Genomic DNA, 25259 nt, shown 5'->3' on the forward strand with positions numbered 1-25259 from the left:
ATGACACTGACAGCTTCAGCCTATCCTAACAGGAATAGAAGGGTATAACATATGTGATTGTCTGTGGAAATACCAGTGATGGTGGTTGGTAGATGCCGCTGGTGTAGTTGCGGTCAGTTGGTGGAGACAGTTGTAGAGCAAGTGCCCTCCCTCGATGAGTCTATGGACTGCCTAGAGGTGTCATATAATAATAATATTTTGTCAGGATAGGAAAGGCAAATGGTGTGGTGGACTGCTACTATGATAAGTGGTGAGTTAAGTCCTTCCAGACTAGGGAGTTTGGAAGGCAATTGCAGTAATAGTTTTGAAAGTGCATAGTATGAGGTGCAGGTGGACAGGACAAGATATACGTTAGGGAAAACAGAGGTTGATAAGCAGGAAATGTTTAGGCAGATCAATTTGGTAAATGATCATTATGGGAGATTTTAACTATAAGAGTATAAACTGGGCAGAGAAGCAGCATACAGTAGTAAGAGAATGGAATTTCTGGAATTCTTGAGGAACTCTTTGTATTCTCTACCACATGTTGCTTGAGACAAATGTCTCAAGATGTAGTAGAGAGAAAAAAAGGGACTGAGAGTTTTTGGACTTCATCTTTGGATTAGAGGAATCACAATTAGTTACAATCAGCTGATTGTAACTGAGATGTCAATACTGCCTCACCCCCACTGGTGAGAGTGACCATACAGTATTGCCTTGGAATCTGAATAGGATTATCAGGCAGGATAGTATAATAATCTTAGAAATCAGATTGGGGCAGTTCCATGGATGGAAAAATTGCAAGGGATTTCAAGTGCATGGAAGCTAGTAAAGAAATACTGATCAACAGCAACCCTCAAATGAAAAGATAAAACAGGAACTGCAAAAATAAAGAGTGATTGTGGAAAAAGTATAAAGAGAGGTGAAGAGCAGTTGCATGAGGAATATGATTAGTACAGAATGGAAGACAAAAATGGAATACAAGGAAAGATTAGCTATACAGTTTAAATAAAATCCCAAGGAATTCATGATGTGGCTAATATGAGGAGAAATGACTGTTGATGAATGATTCCATTAGATAGAAATGGAGGTGGTGTTTATGATCAATTTATTGAGCATTTAATCCTGGAGAAAAAGGGAAGAATTGGAGGCTTAGAAGTGTATGAGGAGCAGTGGCGCACCCAGAGGGGGGGGGGGAAGGGGCCTGGGCACCCCCCAAAGAAAAGGAAAAAACACTAGAAAAATTTCCAAAAATCTTTTCCTAATTAAAATTCATTTTTTTTTATTTATGTTGGGTCGTGTCTTCTATTTCTATACTACTTATGAATTAGCGATCACTGCAGATGCTCAGTCATAGGTCGTATGCGATGCGTAGTGTGTATTCGCAAATCATCTACTCAACTCAGGGCCCCCCCCAAGATTAAATCCTGAGTGTGCCACTGATGAGGAGGATGTTTTAAATACTAGATATACTCTGGAAATTAATAATGCAATGGACCTGGATGGAATTTCACCAAGTACTGAGTAAAAGTGACAGCTCAATTATCCTGCCTATTCAATGAAAGTGCCCAATGAGTGCCACTGCACATTGGTGGTGGCATGCAGGCATCAAATTATAGACTACTTTGTATTTCTTCTGTGGTTGTTAATGTCTTGGAGAAATTAGTAAGGGACCATACACAAAATTTGGCAGAGGAGGGTAATATCTATGAAAGTCAGGATAGAGTTGATAAGAGATGCTCTTGTTCCAGTACATTTGCTTGCCTTTTATAATAAAGTTACAAAAGCAGTTGATAAGGGAAAGGAATATATACAGCAGTAGTAGCCTCCATCCCCTTATCTGTGTGGAATACATTCCAAGATCTCCCAGTGGATACCTGAAACTGTTGATAATACCGAAAACTCCATATACTATTTTTTCCTATACATACATGGATACCTACCTATCATAAAGTTTAATTTATAAATTTGGCAGAGAAAGAGATTAAGAACAATCACTAATAATAAAATAGAACAATTATAACAATATACTGGATAACAATATAAAATATAATATTTAACATACTGTAATGTAAAAATCATAACAATATGAAAGTTGTGATTTTTTTTTTTTTTTCTTTCCTTAAAGTCGAGAACTTTTGCTTTTTCATATCTGAATTACCAGCATCACTACTCTTTGCACTTTGGGGCCATTATCAAGTAAAATAAGGGTTACTTGAACATAAGCACTGCACTGTGACAGTCAATGTGATAACCAGGAACTACTCAGAATGGCACACAATTTGGATATGACAAAGAGAAGTGTAAAGTGCTTCCTTTAGAAATTAGTCCCAACCCATCAGTGACTAACAGATGGATAGCATATGCAGTATAGTTTGAATATGCTGGGCAAAGGGATGGCACAAGATTTCATCATGCTACTCAGAACAGTGCACAAATTAAAACTTATGAATTGTTTATTTCTGTAATTTTCCATTTAATATTTTTGGACCAAGGTTGAATGTGGGTAATTGAAACCATGAATAAGGGAGGACTACTGTACTGCCATTTTTGATTTTACAAAGGCATTTGATAAGGTGTGGCATGATGAGGTCATATGTGAGTTGGATATGAGATTGGTTAACTGGCTGGCTGATGGATATCACAGAGTTGTGTATAGGGGAGCTGTATCAAACAAGAGGAGGATCATAAGTAGTTTTCCAGAGGGATTGGTACTGTGAAAAACCACTTACGACAGCCTGCTTTTTAACCTTTATGTCAATGATGCTGCCAGTAGGATACAGGCAGATGTTCAACTGACTGCAGGTGATAAGTTTGGTAGGGTTATTAGTAAAAGTGCCCTTTGTTCTGACTCTTTAATAAGATTTGAATAAGCTGGAAAGATGTGTAAATGATTGGGGGATGTCAGTTTTAATGCAGCTAAATATAGGGTTTTGAATTTTGGGATCTATATATGGGAAGCTGCATGAGGCAAGAGATATTGTCTCATCTACTGGCTGATTGTGAATAAAAAATTATTAAGTTTAGGGCACATATTACAAGGGTGGTGAATTCACCCCAGAGGATTTCTGCAATACTTTGACCAGAAAAGATAAGAGTTTTGATTCCAATGTATTATGACCAAATATGGTCACCAGGATCTGAAGAGGATATATTAACCTTGGAGAAGGTACTGTGGTGGATAATCAAAATGAGGACTGTACAATGAGAATAGACTGAGGGTATGCAAAGTACAGAATTTGCTTGAGAAGATATGAAGCGGTGACATGACCAAGACATTTAAACTGCTGAGAGGTATTTATTTATGGGAGTGACACAGGGAGAATATTTCATACAGTACAAGGACTAGAGGTCATCCCTGGTATGACAGACTATGTTTTTTAAGATGGCTTCTCACATGATTCTATGAGGGTCTGATACTGAGCTGCTTATTGTCAAGCCATCTTGTTTCTGTAGTCCATTGTTGGTCAGATCTTCTAGCAATGTGGCCTGCCCATTTCCATTCTAAAGTTTGCACACAGATAATGGTATCTTCCACTTTTTTCATTCCTCTTATTGTCCCTTCTTGTAATTCTCATCATGCATCTCTCTCTCTCTGATCCATAGATAAGAATTGATAGGATGCACTGGTTAACACCTTTCTCTTTAGGCTAGGGTGCTCCTAAAGATATTAGTGTTTTTACCAAATGCACTCCATGCCAGTTTCACACGTCTATTTATCCCTGGATTCTGACATCATATATAATCTTTTGACCCAGGTAGGTGTAGTTATTCATGTTTTCCAGCATTATATCCTTAATATGTTTCTGCCCTTGTAGTAGAAGAGGTGTCCAGTATGTTCTATAAGGTCTTCACCTTTTCTCCATACTTCACTTGTCCCAGTTAATTTTATCAAGTTCATCCTCCAGTTCAAGAAGTCTTAAATATCTAGCCAAAGTCAGTCAGTATCAAGTGGCAGCTCTGTCCATACCTTCAGGGATTCTTAGCATCTTCTGCCTTCATGCACTGGTTGTTGTCTTGACCAGTAACGATCCAGCTTAAATATGGATTAGTTATGTAAAGTTTATTTACTTTTGACTAGGTATTACAGTATATTACTCAAACTCGCATATGCAAATATTAGTTTGTACAGCATAAAAATATTAAACCTATTTAACAAAGTGGAATCTCATTATTCTTTGCACATCTTTAGCATTTAAATTATATAGTTGTTTTTAAAATCACTAAACCTTTTTCATTAAACTTACTTGGTATGCAATAACCATAATAAGTTTCCCAACAAGAACATTCCAGAATATTGTAGAGTATTTGTATTGAGAAGGACCAGGAGGATAGCGAAAGCCTGCATACCTTGAAAATAGATAAAGCAAATATTACAAGATGATTTTTCTAATAAAAATCATTAACTATATAAGGTGCCAAAAAATAATTGTAATGCACCATTAACAAGGATTTTTGTATTCAACACTTTTTTGTATTAATCACTAATTCGAAACTTTTACCAACTAATTTCACTCACACAGAAGGGTGGATTCTCACCCTCTCATTGTGCTAATTATATACCCCTTCAGGAATTATAATTAAAACCAAAACTCATATAAATATAGATAACAATGGAGTTTTCCAAATGGAAATAAAAGAAAATAAATTTATCCTAAACAAGAATGCAAAGTCGCAGGGTATACATTCTTGTTTAGGATGAATTTATTTTCTTTTTTTTTTAACATTTGGAAAACTTCATTAATATCTATTTTTGAACTCTGAAGAAATTCCCATTTTTTTTTTTTTTTTTTTTGTGTGTGTGAGTAAAATTAGTTGGTATAAGTTTCAAATTTATGGCTAATAAACAAATCTTAGTAAATGCTTTTTTTTTTTTTTGAAGGGCTTCTTTTCATGAATGAAAAGAAAAAACTCAGCAGTGATGATATTCAAGTGAATGGGGAAAAAAAAAACTATGCTACCAAAAGCATTTAATGAAATAATCTCTACAGTACTGTTTATTATTCCTCTTTCAAGAACATCTGATGAAGCAACTCGCAACCAAAATGTTTTGTCTTAAACAATTTCTATGGATGACTCTTGTTCTCTTCCTTCCTGCCATGTAATGAAAGTCCTCAGTGTAGATCTTTTTATTAACTTATGTGTTTCTATCATATCTGCTCGGTCTATTCTCATAAGGAGCATTTCATAGACCTGCCACAACTTCTGGTCACGTGCCTCTAGATCCCTTCCACCACATCCTCATTTTCAAGGAATCCAGATTGACCAGATGTGACAATAAGTAAATGGGATAGCCGCTTGGCTTTTCATCTCAGATGTGACAATTTTAAAGCCTTAAAAAAGGGATATAATAACCTACTTCTTATTAGTGAGTTCTTAACACACCGACAAGTAGGGAATGATATCCCTATTTGTGAGTGTGTTCTTAATCTGATATGTTGTTTTGGCCACCTTTGCAATATGCGCTTTGCAATGGAAAACAAGGCCTCATTATCTTCAATGTAAGATACTGCTTATTACCTATTATTATTTAATCCTATAGTGTGGGCACCAAATCATTCAAAGATGACCAGATACTGTTCTGGGTATCATGCTTAGAAGAGCAGCCACCATATTGTGATTAATTGAGATATCATCTGACCTTAAACTGGTAGCTGTTATCCTTTGTCCATACTGCCAATCTGTTCATCACCCTGCAAGATCTTTACATCATCTTCATTGACTATTACTCTTCTATCTTTGCATCATAAGTAAATAATTTCCTATATCGTTCATGTACAAATTAAGCAGCAGCAGACCAGGAACTGAGTCATTTTTATTCCATAGTTCATCCACCTATCTTCTTTCACTATGCGTTATTCCCGCTTCCTATGCAGGGTCAGCGTGTTACTTACATGCGACTTCTTGTTAGTACTACTACCAACCAACCTGTCACCTAGTCTGCCACTGGCGGGATATATTTTTGGCTGTAGAGACGTATGTTCATGGGGCCAGTTTGTCTGCTTGCGGGATGAAAAACGCCAGATAAACTGGCAGGAAAAACCCTACTGCCCGTGCCCAAGACCGGCTAGCCTGGCTATGCCTGAGGAAGATCTTCAAGTTCCTCATGTCTCCGATGGGAATCAAACCTGGGACACTTCTTCCCCAGGCATATGGTTGCGAAGCGCAAGCCACTAGGCTAACTGCATGGACCTTATAGTTCATCCACCTATACTTATTATTATTACGGGCAACTCCAAGGAGTCCTTAGACATATTGAGGGAGGCCTTGAACATCATGTCAAAAACTATTCTGTATTCACACAGTATCTATCATACTTTACTTTGAACTAATTCACAGTCTTGGCATGCACAACAGACTCCGGCAGCTTATTTCACTCATTCACCACTCTCCAAGTAAAAAAACCTAGTTTAAACCTAGTTCAAAGTTGCCAGCCTAGTTGGCCAAATGGTTAGTGTATCCGCTCTCCAGCCAAAAGGCTGCAGGTTTGAATCCAGCCGTGAACATGGATGTTTGTTATTGTCTGTGAAAACATTAGTGGTGGGCGATAGATGGCGTTGGTGGATTTCAGTGGTGAAGACGGAAAAGTTGTGGAATAGATGCCCTCTCTCGATGAGTCTTGGGACTCCCTGGAGGTGTCATGTAATAATAATAATAAACACCCTTGCTCAGTTTCCATGAATGGCCCCTAGTTCTCCCACCACCACCAGACCTGTTCTGAAAAATTTCCTCTTAATTAATCTTGTAAAAAAAATCCTCAGTAATTTGAATGTCTCAATCATATCACCCCTTTTACACCTATCAACCAATTTCTGTAATCCGGAGTTCTTCGACTTGTTCTCGTAATGTTCATTCCATAGACAAGCTACCATCTTGGTCACTCGCCTCTGGATCCTCCCCATCAAGAAGAAACCCTGGTGTCCAAATCAGGGCACAGTAGTCAAGATGGGTCTTATCAAGGCTCGATAAAGTGGAACAATAACCTGCTTGTCTCTGCTCATCAAAGTATTCTTCATTAAGCAAGTGATCTGATGAGCTGATTTAGCCACTTTTGCTATATGGCCCCTACACTTCAACTCCCTATCCACCAACACTCCCAAATCTCTGGCTTTGTCAATTTCCTGGAGTACAGTTCCACCAATGTGGTATACTGCTGCTAATCTTTTCACCCCAAAATGCATACCCTTACACATTGCCACATTGAACTGACATCCATTCTCTTAGCCAAGTCTGCTGATCTATCCAAATCATCCTGCAAAAATTTGACATCATGTGTATTCACTATAACTCTGCCAAACTTTGCAATATCATAAGCACTTTCATTTCATACAACACCATTCTAACAATCAAATGTTACATCTGGCACTGCAATATCTACACCTTTGCAAAATGATCACTCACTGATTCATAAATTAAAGATACCAAGAAATTATATACTTGGTTTAATCCATTATCCAAGTGTAAGCAAACAAAGTTTGCGCCTGAAGACTGGGGCAGCTCGTGGCAAAGGTGGTATGAGTTCACATCACTTGCCTTAGTATCCCATAATGCAAAGTACATCTCGTGCAGACATTTATAATGCTATACATTATGGGAAGGGTCACTGTCCAGACCAGTTTCAACCTTTATTGAAGTCTCTTCAGTGGGAGCCAGACCCAGAGGTGATACCAAGGTTGAAGCAATGCAGAAGTCATATTTCCTTATACCAGTTGCCAAAAGGTGTCACACCTTATTATTAAAATACTCTTGATTAGAGATTGATAGTTCTTGAAAGTTTTTCACTTGGTTATATCAACTTGATCAACTGCTATAAGGAAATATGACTTCTGCATTGCTTCAACCTTGGTATCACCTCTGGGTTTGGCTCCCACTGAAGAGACCTCAATATAGGTCGAAACTGGTCTGGGTATTGACCCTTTCCATAATGCATAGTATTTCGCCGCTAGAGTGCCAGGGGAACGGTCGTATTTTCAGGGAGCTCCCGAAAGCTAAGTACAATTTTGAATGGAAATTAGAATAAATGTTAAAAATCATAACGTAATATTGTCTAAATTTGGTAGCTTGTTGTGTCTGTGTGATTTTGGTGTAAATTCCGTAAATTAATTTAGTCTTTAACGATACGTTTCATATATTTGAATATGGCGCCAATGCGACGTAAGATAATGGCGTCCAAAAATACGACGCCATTGTTCAAAAACTGTAGTGTGAGAGAGTTTGTCCGGTGTGATGTGTGTGGAATGTATGCATTCCCGAATGAGTCTGGAGTATGGGTTGAAAGTGATAGTGGTGGGAGAATGTGTAGAAAGTGTATGCAAAGTGAGGAGTCGAAGTATGTGTCAGGTTGTGAGACAGTTATGGTTGAAGAAAGCCAGAATGCGAGTGAAAATAGTGGCTCGATAGGGAATTGCGGTGTACAAGATGGCAATGTGAGCGGTGATCTAAGAAAGAGTGAGAGCAATTATACAGAAAGAGAAAATGGTTTGAATGATAAAAAAAATGAGGAATTATTTGTAGGAAGTGAGATCGCTAGGCTGCGCGCAATGATACAAGATGCGCAGCGGCAATTAGAGCACCTGCAAAACTCTTTCCAGAGTGATTCGGCTAACGGAAATAAACAGCGTGGGCGAGTTTCCGAAATGAAGGAGAGAGTATTGTATGGTGACTCGTTATTAAGAGGAGTAATAGATGGGAGTGTAACTAAATCGTACTTGCCGGGTGCGAAATTTAAGGATGTAAGTGAGAGCATTAGAGTGCAAAAACAGAGGGTGAAAGAAATAGTTCCACTGCATAATGTAGGATCCAAGACTATGGTTGCAAATTACCGACCGATCAGCATATCACGAGTCGTTGTCAAGGTCTTGGAGAAAGTAGTCAAGGGAAAAATACAGGAATGGATTGATGAAAATGAGATACTGTACAGAGGACAGCATGGCTTTGTGAAGGGTAGATCATGCCTCAGTAACTTGCTCAAGTTTTATAACAAGGTGACGGCTGAACTGGATAAGGGAAATGGGTGTACAGTGATACTGCTGGACCTGGCAAAGGCGTTTGACAGGATACCACATGGAATTCTAATCCGTAAACTACAACATATGGGAATGGATATAGGGTTGGTGAGATGGATAGCTGGGTGGTTGATGGAGAGATATCAAAGAGTAGTTTATTCAGGAGTAGAGTCCAAAAAACGGCCTGTGACTAGTGGTGTGCCACAGGGTTCTGTTCTTGGACCACTGCTGTTTAATCTGTTCATTAACGATATAGGGAATGGTCTAAGTGGGACAGTTCATTTGTTCGCTGATGATGCAAAGTTGGGTAGGGCGATAGTGAATGCAGAAGATGTCAAAGTCTTGCAAGATGACTTAGATAGATTGGAGTTCTGGACTAAGGAGAATGGATGTCAATTTAATGTGACAAAATGTAAGGTTATGCATTTTGGAGTGAAAAGATTAGCAGCAGTATACCACATTGGTGGAACTGTACTCCAAGAGATTGATGAGGCCAGGGACTTGGGAGTGCTGGTGGATAGGGAGATGAAGTTTAGGGGGCACATTGCGAAAGTAGCTAAATCAGCTCATCAACTCACTTGGTTGTTGAAAAATACCTTGACGAGCAGAGAAAAACAAGTTATTGTACCTCTGTACCGAGCCCTGATAAGACCTCATCTCGACTACTGTGCCCAGATTTGGTCACCTCGGTTCCTTCTTGATGGGGAGGAGGTTGAGAGGATCCAGAGGCGAGTAACTAAGATGATAGCAGGTCTATGGAATGCACCATATGACAACAGGTTGAAGATTTGTGGGTTGCAGAAACTAGTTGATAGGCAAAAAAGGGGAGATATGATTGAGACATTCAAATTGCTAAAAGGATTCTATAGGATTAATTCAGATGATATTTTTGAGATCAGGACTGGTAGTGGGAGAACTAGGGGACACCCATGGAAGCTGGGCAAGAGCGTGGTTAGCAGGGGTGTTAGAGCTGGATTCTTTACTTTTAGAGTGGTAAATGAGTGGAATAAGCTGCCAGAGTCTGTTGTGGGTGCTATGATAGTGAGCGAGTTCAAGGCAAGGTATGATAGATACTGTGAGAATGTTGAACAGCTGTGTGAACATGATGTTTAGGGCCTTCCTCGATGAGTCTAAGGACTCCTAGAGTAGCCCGTGGTAATAATAATAATAATAATACATGTCCAAAAGAGATGCTTTGCATTATGGGATACTAAGGCAAGTGATGTGAACTCATACCACCTTTGGCATGAGTTGCCCCAGTCCTGAAAGATACTTCAGGTGCAAACTTTGTGCTTACACTTGGATAATGGATTAAACCAAGTACTCTCGGGTCTCGTTTTATGCTGATTTGAAGTTATGCACCACATAACTTAAAGATACAAGACATTTCGACACTTCTGCACATGTTAACAGAAGGAGAATCCAGCGTTTCCCAAACTTTTCCTACGACGGAACACTTCACAAATCCTGAAATTTTCATGGAACACCTTGGTTATTTTGTAATGTATCAATTAATAATTAATTGTTAATTTAGCTGATTTTTATTATTAATTAATAATTACCTAAATATAAAGAACTAATAAGCTTCATTTCGGCGATATAAACATTATTTAAATTAAGGGGATGTTAAATCCCACATTGTTTTAAAACCGAATAAGAAACTCAAAGATTGGAATCAGAGAGTTTCATGCCGAATATAGTAAACTATAAAGTATCGGCGATCACTAGCGTGAGCTAATGCAAGTGACCCTAGTACGTAGTACAATACTGGACAACTCGCAGCAAAGGTGGTAAAGTTCTGATCGCTATTCTTAGGTATTTCCCATAATGTAAAAACACATTTCCTAGGAAATGTATGCTGTTATTACATTATGGTGAGAGGTCACTACCCAGACTGGACTTGACATACATTTTCACACGCCCACAATTCAAGCCTATTCAAATCATTCTGCAAGTGCATATCACCTGCATTCCTGATTACTGTAGCTATCTATCTTTGTATCATGAGCAAATAGCTGTATGTTGCCTGTCAAATCCATTCAAATTAATTAATGTACAGATTGAATAACATTGGACCTATGCTCCTTGTGGTGTACTGGCTACCACAAAGCTTGCAGATTTCACATCCCTCATATACCACTTTTTGATATCTATCAGTCTGTCATCCTGTTATCCATGTCAATTCAATTCCTTATTCTCCAATTTATGCAACACTCTTCGATGCTGTATTCTGTCAAAAAGCCTTAGAGAAATACAAAAGTATCACTGTGCATCCATTCTCCTTGTCTAGCTGAATGGTAACATTATTATAGAATGTGAGCAAGTTGCTAAAACATCAATTTCCCTTAGTAAACATCCTCTTTTCGTTGCAAAGTGGAGATTCTCTGTAAACCCATTCCTAAATGTGAGCGCTAACCAACTTTTCCAAAATCATTTCACTATCACTCTTGAGATACTGACTGGTCAATAGCTGGATACATTCATCTTTGCATCACTCATGTGCAGTGGGATTATCATACATTGTTTCCACTCTGCAAAATCTTCCCTGTTCTGAGGCTCAAATTATTTAGCCTGGTCAATAGCCAGTACAGATGTGAACACTTTTTTGGCATTTGTGCTGATATCCCATAAGTCCCTATTCCAAATTCTCATTCAGTTTGTGCAACAGCTCTAATAATTCCTCCTCATACACCTGAGTTTCTTCATCCAGTGAAGCGGTATTTGTTAAATGCTTCCCATGGGCTGTCGATATTTTTCCAATTCAATAACTGATGCCATGGATGTAGAATCCAGCATACTGCTCAGTTTATCATAATTTCCTGCCTTGTAGTTCAGCGTGTAACCTTTCTCTGAGCATTGTTGAGCAGAGCGATACAAAGAGCAAAGCGGCAGCTAGAGTGTATGAACAAATGTCTACTGAGTGTACCAGCCAATAATAAAAAGTATGATAGGAAAAATAAGAGTATGAGTGTGAACTTAAACAAAATAAAGGAGAGAGAGTGCTGTATGGAGATTCGTTAGTAAAAGGTGTGTTAGTAGAGGATTTGACAAAATCGTACCAACCTGGTGCGACCATCAAGGACGTAAGTGAGTCTATTAGAGAGCAAAAGGAAAGGGTGAAAGAAATGATTGTTGTGGCAGGTACGAATGATTTGAAAGGAGATAAAATGGAAATGATAGAGGACCTGAATGAATTGTTTCAGATAGCAAAAGAAAAGAGTGAGAGAGTTAGGATGATTAGTCTTTTGCCGCGGTATGACAGTGAAGTGTTTAAAAGGAGGGCCGTAATTGCAAATGACTTTATGTATGGGTTATGTATGATGAGTAGTGTGGAATTTGTGGAAGTGTGGAGTGAGTTCGATGGGCGAAAGGATCTATATAAGATGGATGGCTTGCATTTGAATGGATTTGGTGTAAGGAGACTTGAAAAAGTGTTGTTCAATGAAGTGGATGTGCAGAATCAGGGAAACTAGATTTATTAAGGGGGGGGGGAGTAGATATGCAGACCTTAGGGAAGCAGTTGAGTGTAGGAATGAGTATAATATGCCCGAGCGAATAAGGAAACAAATCAGAATGGGATAGTTAGTATAAGGTATCAAGGTAGGGATGCGGCTAATGGGGGTCTGAAATTCATGTACACTAATGCTAGGAGTATTAGGAACAAGAAGGAAGAATTTTTGGCCATGATTGGCACTTCCAGACCACAGGTTATTGGCATTAGTGAAACATGGCTGACTGTAGATGATATAGCTAGTGGGATTGAATGTGATTGGTATAGTGTGTTCAGGAATGACAGGGAGAATAAAATGGGGGGGGGGGGAGGAGTATTGTTGATAATAGCTGATGAGCTGCAGCCAAGGAGAATAGAAGTTGAATTGCAGGATAGAGAAAAGAGCACATTTGAGGCCGTTTGTTGTAAGATTGTGGCTAGCAGAACAAAATATACAATTGGGTGCTGCTATAGACCAGGTGATGGAAAAGATGGTGGAGATAGTATGCACAAGCAAATAGAAGAAATGAGTGGAAGGAGGGTAATTATTATGGGAGATTTCAACTATGGTATGATTGATTGGAGTGAGGAGAGGACACACGGGAGGAAGGAATTGAATTTTATGCAGTTATTAAGGGATAACTATCTGCGACAGTATGTAATGGAAAATACTAGTTGGTCAGAGTGCTTGACCTAGTAATTGCATCTGAGGATTTGGCTGTAACAAATATGACCACATTGCCACCAATTGGTGAGAGTGATCATAGGGTCTTGACTTGGGAGGCGGCTAAAGGTGTGGAATTTACAATTAAGACAGGGTACATGTGGAATTCTCGGGCTGGTAAGTATGACAAGCTTAGGAGTTTGATTAGTTCAGTGCCATGGCATGTACAACTGCAAGGGCTAGAAGTTGATAGTGCATTGGAGGCAGTTAAGAAGTGTTTGCATGAAGCAATGGCTGACTGTATACCTAGAGTCCAAATAATAAATCAAGTAGGGGTTAAATGAATGAATAACACCATTAAGCTTGAGCTGCAAAAAAAGAAACAACTATGGAGGGATGACCAGCAGGCCAGAAGGGTAACGAGTGTGGTAAGAAAAGCAAAAAAGGATTACGAAAGAACATTGGCCATGCAGGCTAAAGAGAATCCTAAACAGTTTTTTTGATATGTTGCAAGTAAAAGAAAAAATGTATATGGCAGAATGATTTTAAAGAATGCCGATGGTAGGGAGGTAACTGAATCAGTTGATATAGCTGAGTTACTGAGTGAGCACTTTGCAAGAATATATCCTGGTGCCCATATATGGGCGCCAGGGTTTCTTCTTGATGGAGAGGATCCAGAGACGAGTGACCAAGATGATAGCAGGTCTGTGGAATGAACCTTATGAGAACAGGTTGAAGATTTGTGGGTTGCAAAAATTGGTCGATAGGCGGAAAAGGGGTGATATGATTGAGGGGTTTCTATAAGATTAATCCAGAAGATATTTTTGAGAACAGGACTGGTGGTGGGAGGACTAGGGGCCATACATGGAAGCTGGGCAAGAATATGGTTAGCAGGGGTGTTAGAGCTAGGTTTTTTACTTAGAGAGTGGTGAATGAGTGGAATAAGCTGTCAGAGGCTGTTGTGGGTGCTACGACCATGAATGAGTTCAAGGCGAGGTATGATAGATACTGTGTGAATGTTGAATAGTTGTTCTTGACATGATGTTAGGGCCTCCTTTGATGAGTCTGTAGACTCCTTGGAGTTGTCCGGAATAATAATATGTTTAGCCACTTATAATAGTTATGTCCTTAACTGTAACATCCTCTGACACTATCATCAAATCTAACACTTTCAGTCTTAGTTCTCAAGTTCCTTCTGTCACATACTGCTTGAGGAAGTTGTCTCGCAATAGCTCGATAAATTCACTTTCATTCTTCTCATGAGATTTTATCTGCCAATGCATTTTTTCATCAATAGGAACTGATCCACCAGGTCTGTAACAACATCCCCATTATATATTCGATTTTGTAAGATTCCATCTCACACCAGATGGCTTCAAACTTACTGTGCCATGAAAAACTGTTACATGATTTGCAGAATAATTTCATTGGAAACAATGTGGATTTAGTCTGTCGATTCATTTCATTACTTGAGTTCAAAAACAAACAAGTTATATAGCAATGATGAAAACAGAAAGAAAGGATGAGGGAACAATCAGTTATTCATAAATGAAAACAAAATATTATAAACTATAAAAGCTAAAATATGCACCAAAGTATAAAATTTAACCATGGCTGTATTTAACTATAGGAAGCTAATATGGAAAAGAATTTATTACGATAAACAGCACTACTTTTTTTTGGAATACCTTCCAAGTTACAAAACATTGTGTTCTTCAGTTTAGGAGTGATTATCATCAGGGCATGTTTGCCATTTCATCTTTTTATATCTTTCACATCCAAATATTGAACATTCTGCAATTTGTATATGTAAAATACAGTAGAATCTGCTTATTGTGATTGCGGATAATATTATCAATCGGCTATTGTTATCAAACTCGGTAGGTCCCAAAACACACCATTTAAAATTAATGAAAATCCTCGAATGTTTAGCCTTTTGTGCCTCAGAATTCTAAGAAATAAAGGCTAATCAGGAGAAAATTTGATAAAGAACATTTATCGAAATCTGACTTTTTGTTAATCTTCCTTTAACCCAAGGTTAAAGGAAGGTTTGGTGTCACAGTTATTTCTTTCTATATCTTTGGGGTCTGTGACATCCCACCTTACTAACGCTGGGTTAATCTTATATCTTCCAGGCAAATGCAGGGGGGGGGAGTATAAATATAGTGTAATTTTGATTTTTCGAGTTTATTTTCATGCTCTCTTTCAGTAAGTGAATTTGACTTTAAGTGCTTAAAACAGCCCTTATGGCAGAAGCAAGTAAAAAAACGCAAAGATTTAACTTTTCAAGAAAAGCAAAGAATTTTAGAGTGCTATGATAAGTTGCCCAGAATGAGTAGGCGTAGTGTGGCTGTACATTTAAAAATTTCACAACCACTCTTGTGTAAGATCTTAAAAAACAGATCAGACATTGAAACTTCAGCTCTTACTAATGAAAACATGCATTGGATAAGAGAAGAGCCTGATCTGGTAAGGATACTCAAGTTGAAACAGCACTAAAAATTTGGTTTAGTAATGTTCGTGAAAAGAATGCTTCGATTAATGGGCCTTTGATGCGTCAAAAAGAAGAAGAACTTTGGGTAAAGAAAATTTTACAGCAACTGATGGATGGTTTAACAGGTAGAAAAAGTGAGAGAATATTGTGTACAAGCATATTCATGGTGAAGAAAAGGTGCTGATTTTTTATCAGCTGATGCTTGGATGAAGACTGACTCGCCAAAAATTATTGCTGAATATTCTCCCGAGGATATTTACAATGCAGACGAAACAGGACTCTATTTTTGCGCAATGCCTGAGCATACTTATTTGTTTAAAAATGAAAGTACTAAAAGATTTAAATCTTCAAAAGAGCGAGTGACAGTTCTTTGTTGTGCTAATATGAAAGGTAAGAAACGAGAGCTCCTAGTGATTGGAAGTAAAAATCCTCTGTGTTCGAAAGGTCTCAAAAGTTTGCCTGTTGACTACTGTTCTAGCTCAAATGCTTGGTCGACTAATGACATCTTCAATAATTGGTTAGTTAAGTGGAATCTTAAAGCAAAAAACTGACTTGTTAGTAGACAACTGCACTTCACACACAATTTATCGTTAAAGAACATCAAAGTAGTTTTCTTGTTTTTGAACGCTACATCGTTAATTCAACCATGTGACCAAGGCATCATACGAGCTTTTAAAGCTTATTATTAAAGGGAAGTTCATGTGAGAATTATAGTTGAACTTGATTATATAAAAGACCAATCTGATGCAAGTGCAATTGCCTAAAAGATGTCGCTTCTTGATGCATTGCATTTGGTAGTAATGTCATTGCAGCAAGTCTCAGAGAAGACTATTGAAAACTGCTTCCAAAAAGGTGGATTTTTTTAATAAACTTTGAAATTCCTTCTTCAGAAGAATTTGAAAACAACGTTGAAGAGGTGGCTATAATGACAGTGTTGGAAATATGTCAAGCTGCTTCCGATGAGAACTTTTAACTAATAGAAGAAAGTGAACCTAATACAAGTATAGAAGAACAAATTTTAGAAGCTTCTTCAGCCAATGTCCAGATGCAGGACGCTCTACGAATACTTCGTCATGGTGTGCAACATAGAGCGAAAGACTTCGAAAGGCATAAGTGTGAGCAATTTATTCATGAACTACTATATTCAAACACAGAACCGACAACACTAGATAAGTTTTTAAAATAAATTTTATGTTGTTGTTTATTAAAACGTTCATAACAATAAATTGAAATAAATTATGCAATTTTTTATATCCTTTGCTTAATGTTATCAGCTGGTTATTGTTATCGAAAAGCACCTGTCCCAAAGTGATCACAATAAGTGCTGTCTACTGTATAATAATCAATCTAAATGGTTCACGAGCAAGAATATATAGGCATGGATGCTTCATCTCATGGAATCTAAGTTCTTAATTAAAGACACATAATTATAAGTGACTCCTGTATAGCAATTATTATGAGATGAATTTTACTCAGATTTGGTATTTGAAACCATTACAAAAATTTGTTGAATTTCTAATTTTCAGCATAATTAAGTGGCAACATGTTCAAATATTGCCACTTAGTTATGCTGCCACTTAGAACATATATCACAATAACTCTTTGACTTAATGGAATTCAATAAATTTTAGAATTTAGAAAATGTACTTGAAGTTGTCTGTGCAATTCAGTTTAGGTTCCAACTGGTTCACTTTTATTGGAAAAATTTGGGAAATTAGTTCCAAAATCAAATTAATAATAATAAATCAATTTTGATTTGATCTGATTTGCCTCTTGTGAAAAAATTAAGTGGAATGAAACTTTTTGTCTTAAATCATCTACACGATGAAGTAGTATGTATGCTTACAGAATATTGTTCTAAAATACAACAAAAGAAGTACAGTAATACCCGGAGTTATGTAGTTTCTTATATGTACGTAACTGGTTTGGTCACCACTTCATACCTGAAGTTGAACGTTATTGCCAGTTTAAAAAAATTCCATTTAAAGTTATTCTCATTATTGATAATGCATCTGGTCACCCTCCTGCAACTTTAATTGATTTTGATCCACGTGTAAAAGTTGTTTTCTTGCCTCCAAATACAACCAGCTTACTTCAACCAATGGACCAAGGAGTTATTAAAACATTCAAAGCGTACTACACATGGCGTTCGTTTGCAAGTTTGAATGAAGCTATGAGGCAGAATGACCAACTGTCTGTTAAAGAGTTTTGGAAACAGTTTAATGTTTTAGATGCTGTAAGGATTATCGAAGATTCTTGGGGTGAAATTTCCCAAAAAACCTTGAATGGTGTCAGGAAAAAACTTTGTCCATCCTTTTTTAAATGTGAAACAGAAATTTTGCCAGAAACTGATCAAGTTGCTGAGGCAATAGAAGAAGTTGTCAGTGAAGATGTCAACAAGCTGTTAGAATCACATAACAAGGAGCTCACAATTGACAAGCTCACAGAGATGCATGAGCAAAGTGCTCTGAAGAGACCGAAACCTCAGATCCAGTTCTACCAGAAAAGCACATGACAATTGCAAAATTAACAGAAGATCTCAGCTTAATTAAGAAAGGTTTAGATTTTGGAGGACATAGATTCTAACGAGGAACGAATTGTAGCCACAAGGCAAGCAATAAAAAAATCATTGGCTTGCTGTGAAGAAATTTTGCGTGACAAGAAAAAGACATTCCATCAGAGGAATCTATTTGATTTTATGAAACCATCTACATCGAAATAACTTCCTTTTTTTATGTCTGTCCGAAAAACTACAATTATGATTATATTTCTTAAAAGACTATTGCTGTTTTTGTAAACCTTTGGTCCCAACTAACTAATATTTTGTATGTTTGTATATATAAATTACATGAAAAATTATACCCCGAGTTACATGAATTCGACTTGCGCGCTTTTTGTTGGTCTCACCTACTGCATAACTCTGGGGTTTTACTGTATTACGAATTTAGATGACCACGTACTTTGATTGTCTGCAAGCATTTAAACAATATTTCACAAGAAATATTACTCTTTGAATGAATTCACCATAAAACTATCCGTGAACTGTTTTTCAACAAATTGTCATACGATGAATTGTTCAGTGAAATGCTTTCTGATAAACTGCCATTCATTATACTGTGGTTCAACAATTTACCATTCGATAAACTGACTTCATGAATTTTCATGGAACTCATAAGAATTATAAAAGAGCATGATAGTAACTTAAATTTGTACTACTAGAGCTGGCTAATTCATGATAAAATATTCCAAAATTCTATGTAAAGAATACCAACTATTAAAATAATAATAAAAAGATTCTTATGTAATGCAATTTTTTGGATTGCATAATTTGGATTCAGTACTTCAAATACATTAGAACAGCCATCAACAATGTATCAAATACAGGCAATGATTTGCTTGATTACTAATGGAAAACACAGAGAATAGTTAAGGTATTCAAATCTCAGGATAACCTTCTTCTACTCCTATTAAAAGCAGATAGTGTTTGGATTAAAGGGAATTTTTCTGCATCCTCGGTGAAAACTAATGTAATGTAATCATGATGAGAGGAATTCTTATATGGGCTATTTTAATTGAAGGTGAATTAGCCAATCTCATATGGAGTTAGCAGGGTTTCTTCTCCTGGAAACTTGGGTTTTTCATCCTGCATCACAGACAAATCAGCCATGAGAGCATACACAATTTAAAATAAATATTATTGTTCGTGGTGGTGGGCAGTAGATCACATTGTGTGTTGCTGGAGAAGAGTAGAGTGTCCTCCCATAATGAGTCCTCGAACTCCTTGGAGGTGCAATAATGATTATCTTTTCATTGGGGGGAATATGAGAGAAATAAAGAATTTCACAAGAATATATGCAGATGACATTTTCAGTACACATAGTATCTCTAGAAGGGGAGCAACAGTATGGTTAGCAAAATGAAGAGTTTTCTCACTCAGCAGATGGTGGAATATACTGCTAGTAGGTGTAAGGGGGGGGAGGGGATGCATCCATTAGTACAAATGTTGGATATGTTAGTGTAAGTCGTCAGTGGGTGTCTGCTTACAATGATTAATTGGGCCATCATGGTAAAGGAATTCCATAATCAGTGAGCAAATGGAACAAGCCCCCCCCCCCCAAAAAAAAAAACACACAATCAAATCCTGCTTCATGATTCTATTATAATGATATTCTTTATTAGGACCACTATTATACTATACGTACAAAATGCTTTAATTACCTTACACTTTTTCTTGAAAAAGGCAACCAGTTCTAAAATAAAATACGATTCCCATCTACTGAATCACAATTGCTTATTTCTGGAAGGAAAATTTCAATTCCTAAACAAGCATTGCATGTTCTGTTGTGGTGAAGGCCATACGAAGAGAATCATGATTCACTTTCTGTGCCTTGTCAATAATTTCATTCAGATTTTGTATCATGCTTTCTTTTGTAGTCTCTGAAAATGTTTCATCCATGTTGAAGATTTCTTCAGAATGAGACAACACAAACTTCTACATCTTCTAGTGCCACCTGAACACACAGGTTTCCTCCATCGGGTTAGAACACTTGAAAATTGGGCATAATCTGGAACCCGAAATTTTTCCATGCTGCTGACATTCAACTCTATCACAATTCATTTAATGTTGGCTTGTCTTCTCATTCATCACCACAAAATACTGTTCGAACATGCACTTATATATTGTTTTCAAGTTTGTAATGACATGCTGATTCACTTGAATTATTATTATGTGGCAGTGGCGTAGCTAGAGCTTTTGCTGCTGGGGTGGTCCCTGAGTTTGCAGCCCCTCTCAATACACACCAAAAATACTACAACAAGTCAAAATGACGTATAGGGAAATAAATTAAAACACTATGTTTATTTTTGAAGTAAAACTTTCATTTCAACATTCTAAAATGTTATTTTTCTTGCTTTTTTTATCCAGAGGTATCCAGAGCATGGGCTTGCAGACCATGCTCTGGATATCTGTTGGAAGAAAGCCAAAATAATACACCGCAGCAAGTTCAAGTACGAAAGACTATTCATAGAATCAGCCTCAGCTTTAAAAAACGTTCCAAACCTCAACAAGTTTGGGTGCATGAGACTGCCCCAAATTTGGGAGACTTACTGAGAACATTAGCCTGCTAGGGGGGGGGGGGGCAACATTAGGACTTTAGGAACAAGAGTAGTTTCCTATCTTCTGCCTCATTCTTTTTTGTAGTTCCTGCGTGCACGTGTCGTATTTGTATGTTCCCATGAAGATGGCAATGTGACATTGCCGAAATATAGGAAGTATTCGTTAAAGTTTCTTTTAATTAAGATTCCAGTATACATTGCAAATTCCTTAAATAATTTAATAGTTTTATGTTGGAAACATTGTGTTAGTAATAACCAATCCATGTCCTGAGCAGAAATCCAATGGGTATTTGCCATTATTATAGTATAATAATTATAAATAAATAAAATAGCATAGGATTATTAAACTTTATAATGGAGCTAAATTAATTGAAGTTGTAAACTATCCTACTATGGCTAAAAAAGTAGGGCAACCATCATCAGAATTACTGAAAATAAGGACTGTATGTGTTTCCACCTACAACCATGCTTTGAACACCTGCCATAGGATATGCAGGAAGAAGGCCAATTAACTTCATCCCAGCAAATACAAATATGAAAGAATTTTCCTTGAATTTGCTTCTGCCTTAAGAATCTACCCAAAGTTAAACAAATTTGGTTACATGAATCTGATCAAAATTTTAGAAGCTCCGTACTTCAGATAAATAACCAATGATGCCAATTTTAGCCCACTCTGAGCACTATTTAGGACTTTAGCCTTGCTTTCAGTCAACTTACTTCAGCCCGATTACTTACTGTAGTACCTGCATGCATATATCATATTATATTGTGTTCCCTGATGATGGCAATTTGACTTTGCCAAAACAGTGGAAGTATTGATTAAATTTATTAGTCAACTTGGTAATTTCCTTAAAAAATACAGTTATGAATAGCCAAAGTATAAGCCTTATCATCAGAAATATAGTTTGACACTTTGTGGAATTGGCCTGCTTGACTTGGCCAAAAAGTATAGCCATTAGCAAGACCTGGTTGACAGGAAATGACATAGAGATAGAATATAAAGGTATTATATTTTCTGGGAGGAAGAGAGATAAGGACAGAAGGTGGAAAATAGCTGAAGAACATCAATCAATGAAAAGAGAAATTATTGGAGATATTAGTTCGGAGGGAGATAGTTTATATATGGTGCGATATAGAGGTCAATAGGACAGAATGTGTTGCTACAGACCAAGGTGATTACAAGAACAAGTGCATGCTGAACAATTATTATGGGGATTTTGACTTTGGTGACATAAACTGGGAGGGGGCAGAGACTTCAAAAACTATTCAATGTCATGAGTGTAATATGTATACATGGTGGAATGTAAGAGATGTGTTTGTGGAGAGAATGACAAGAGGCGAGAGAAAATGTGGATTTGTAGGAAGTGCGATATATTATTAGACAAGTTCATGAATGCAAATTATACGGGTGTGATGAGTTACATTTTGAATGGCTTTGGAGTGAGTGCAATGGGGAAAGTGTTGCTAGATGGAAGTGCAGTATGTGGTGAAAGATAAAGAGAGAAAGGGAATACAAGAGGAACATGTAAAAGGGAGAGGAGACTGGATGAACAGGGAGAAATGGCATAGAGAGTCGATGTTGAAAGTAGAAGTCAATGTGTGTATGGAGATGAACTATATTGTGATGTGAGGGGAAGTTGAGACTGAGCAGATATACAGAGTCCGTCAAAAAAATGTATACACACTTCAGCAAAAGAAAAACCTGCATAAAAATGTATACGGATATCAAGGGATGAATACAAGTTACCTTTGACTTCTACAATTACACGAGGTGCTCAAAGTGGTTAGCATTCCAGACACTTATTATGGCGAACTATTGCTTGGGCAACGTTGGCCAAAGTGTCCAGTGGGATTGCTGCACATGACGTTTTGATTTCTTTCTGAAGGACCAGTGTAGCTGGTTTTCTATGATACATTACATCCTTTAGAGTCCCCCATAGGTAGAATTCCAAGGTGTTAAATCAGGAGAACGTGGGGGGCAACTCAACTTCACCTCTTTGTCCTACCCATTGTCCCTGCAAATTTTCATCGAGGTAAGCTCTCATGTCTCGGTGGTAGTGTGGTGGTGCGCCATTTGTTGGAAGAGAAATTGACTGAAGAGAAAGTGCATGTGCACAGCATGTCTAGGTACACTTGACCAGTAACAGTACCTTCAAAGAAGAATGGTCCTATTAAACCCCTAGGTGACAATCAACACCAGACATTAAGCCCTGGTTGCCTTGCCCACATGAATGCCTGGATTTTCTTGAGCCAGTGAACACAATTATGCTGATTCACTGTACCATTAAGCTTAAATTGTGCTTCACAAGACCAAACCATCTTCCTCACAAACTTATCATCCTCATCTACCATGTGTTGAAACCACTCACAATACTGCATTCTTCGATAAGGATCATCTTCATTCATTGCCTGTAACAATCTTGGGATGTAAACTTTCCAGTTAGCTGCTTTAAGAATGCGCCGTATGCTTGCACTGCTAACTCCTGTCTCACGTGCATGTTGTGTGGTAGACTTCTGTGGCGAGCATAAAAACTGTTTCAACACCGTTGCTGTGCAAGGCCTCCAGGATCTTCCCTTGTGCACATCACACACGGTACCATGGGTCTTAAACTTATCATGAATATGTGCAATTATTAGGCATGTTGGAGGTTGTGTTGCAAACTCATGTCTCCATTGTCATTGAACTTCAACAACATTCTCAAATTTGAAATACCACTTGAAAATGTTCTTGCGTTCCTTGAATGACAATCGTGCCTCGGCCATTTTGTTTGACTGTCCTACCGGTCATGTGCGGATGCTAGTATTCATGTAAGTAATGACATCTTTTGAGAGAACTTATCATGAATATGTGCAGTTATTCATGATATGCAATAAATACCACTTGAAAATGTTCTTGCGTTCCTTGAACGACAATCGTGCCTCGGCCATTTTGTTTGACTGTCCTACCAGTCATGTGCGGATGCTAGTATTCATGTAAGTAATGACATCTTTTGAGAGAACATTATACTACACATTGCTACTGTAATTCGATCCAACTTCATTGATGACATCTGTTAAAGTGTGTATATACATTTTTTTTGGACGGACTCTGTATGTGGTGATAAAGGTGACAGGGCAAGGGCAGTTAGAGTGAGGAATACACAACAAGTGGTTTGGATAGGACGGGCTATAGACCTAAAACGAATTGCTGCGTTTGTTTGCAAATGCCAGAAGTAAGGGAAAGGAAATGGTTTCACTCACTGAGTTTATTCGCCTCAAAATCATTGGAATAACAGAAACATGGTTGAATAAAGATGATATCCTAATGGGAAGAGAAATGGATGGATACGGTATTTTTTGCAAGGATAGAAAGGACAAGAATGGAGAAGGACTGCTATGATAGCAGAGGAATTATATCCACATAAAGAGTAGTGAAGATGTTGTGGTCTTGCAAGAAGATTTGAATAAATTGAGTGATTGGGCACAGAAATGGGGATATGAGTTCAATGTTGCAAACTGTAAGATTTTAAAATTTGGAAAACAAAGATGGGATGCAGAATTTATGCTTGGTGAGAATATATTGTTGGGGGTGATAGCAGATAAGGATCTAAAATTTAGGGGACACATTGGCAAAATTGTGAAGACAACACAAAGGCTTCTGGGAATGATGCGGAGGACACTGACGTGTAGAAGTAGGGAGATTCTTATTCCATTGTATAAGGCTTTGATTAGGCCACACATGGACTGTTGTGCCCAGATTTGGTCACCTGGTTTTCAGAAGGATAAAGAGATGTTGGAAAAGGTCCCAAGGCGACAGACTAAGGTAGTTTCTGACCACTGGAATGTCGAGTATGAGGAAAGATTGAGAAGATGTAATTTGCAAAGTCTAGTGGAGAGGAGGAAGAGGGGAGATATGATAGAGACCTACAAGTTGGTAAGGGGTTGTTATAAGATCAATGGTGGAGAACCAGAGGTCATCCCTGGAAACTGTATAAAGAGGGTGTGAGTAGGTGAGTGAGAGGCAGATTTTTTTCGTGCAGAGTTGTGAATGATTGGAATGCCTTGCCTGAGAGTGTGGTGTTTGCAAGTAGTTTGAGTGTGTTTAAGACACAGTATGATGAGATGTGTGTGATGAAAGGACCTCTCAGATGAGTCTTTGAATCCATGAGGTCTTGGGGTAATAATAATAATAAGGTTGATATGAAAGAGAAGTAGTAGTAACGGTTATGAGGCAGTGTGGTGTCAGGTGATTGCTGACAGGAATTCAGTAGGATGTTGCAATAGGCAAGGAAATGTGGAGGAAGATGATCCCAGAAGTGAAGATATATACATATATAAACAACTTGGATTAGCTAACAAAGGAAGGATAATTATTATGGATAATTTTAATTATGGTGGTATATATTGGAATGAAGAGATTGCATCTGGAAATAAGGAAAATGAATTTGAGTTCTTGAGAGATAACTCTCAGGCAGCATGTGAAGGAGGGCATGCGAAGATCAAGAGTTTTAGACCTGATCATGTTATTATTCA

General features: G+C 37.7%; 1 protein-coding gene across 1 annotated transcript in view; it reads right to left on the minus strand.

Moving 5' to 3' along the window:
* LOC150102797 (anoctamin-6-like) overlaps window positions 1–25259 on the minus strand; it is a 210737-nt gene that overhangs the window by 12644 nt on the left and 172834 nt on the right. Inside the window, exon 7 of the mRNA XM_090399801.1 lies at window positions 4227–4329. Within this exon, the coding sequence (XP_090255927.1) occupies window positions 4227–4329 (103 nt within the window). The remainder of the gene's footprint in view (window positions 1–4226; window positions 4330–25259) is intronic.

Source organism: Typopeltis vanoorti, chromosome 10 (assembly GCF_054136105.1).
Source record: "Typopeltis vanoorti isolate ZY-2024b chromosome 10, IOZ_Tvanoo_1.0, whole genome shotgun sequence".
In the NCBI taxonomy this organism is placed as follows: domain Eukaryota; kingdom Metazoa; phylum Arthropoda; class Arachnida; order Uropygi; family Thelyphonidae; genus Typopeltis; species Typopeltis vanoorti.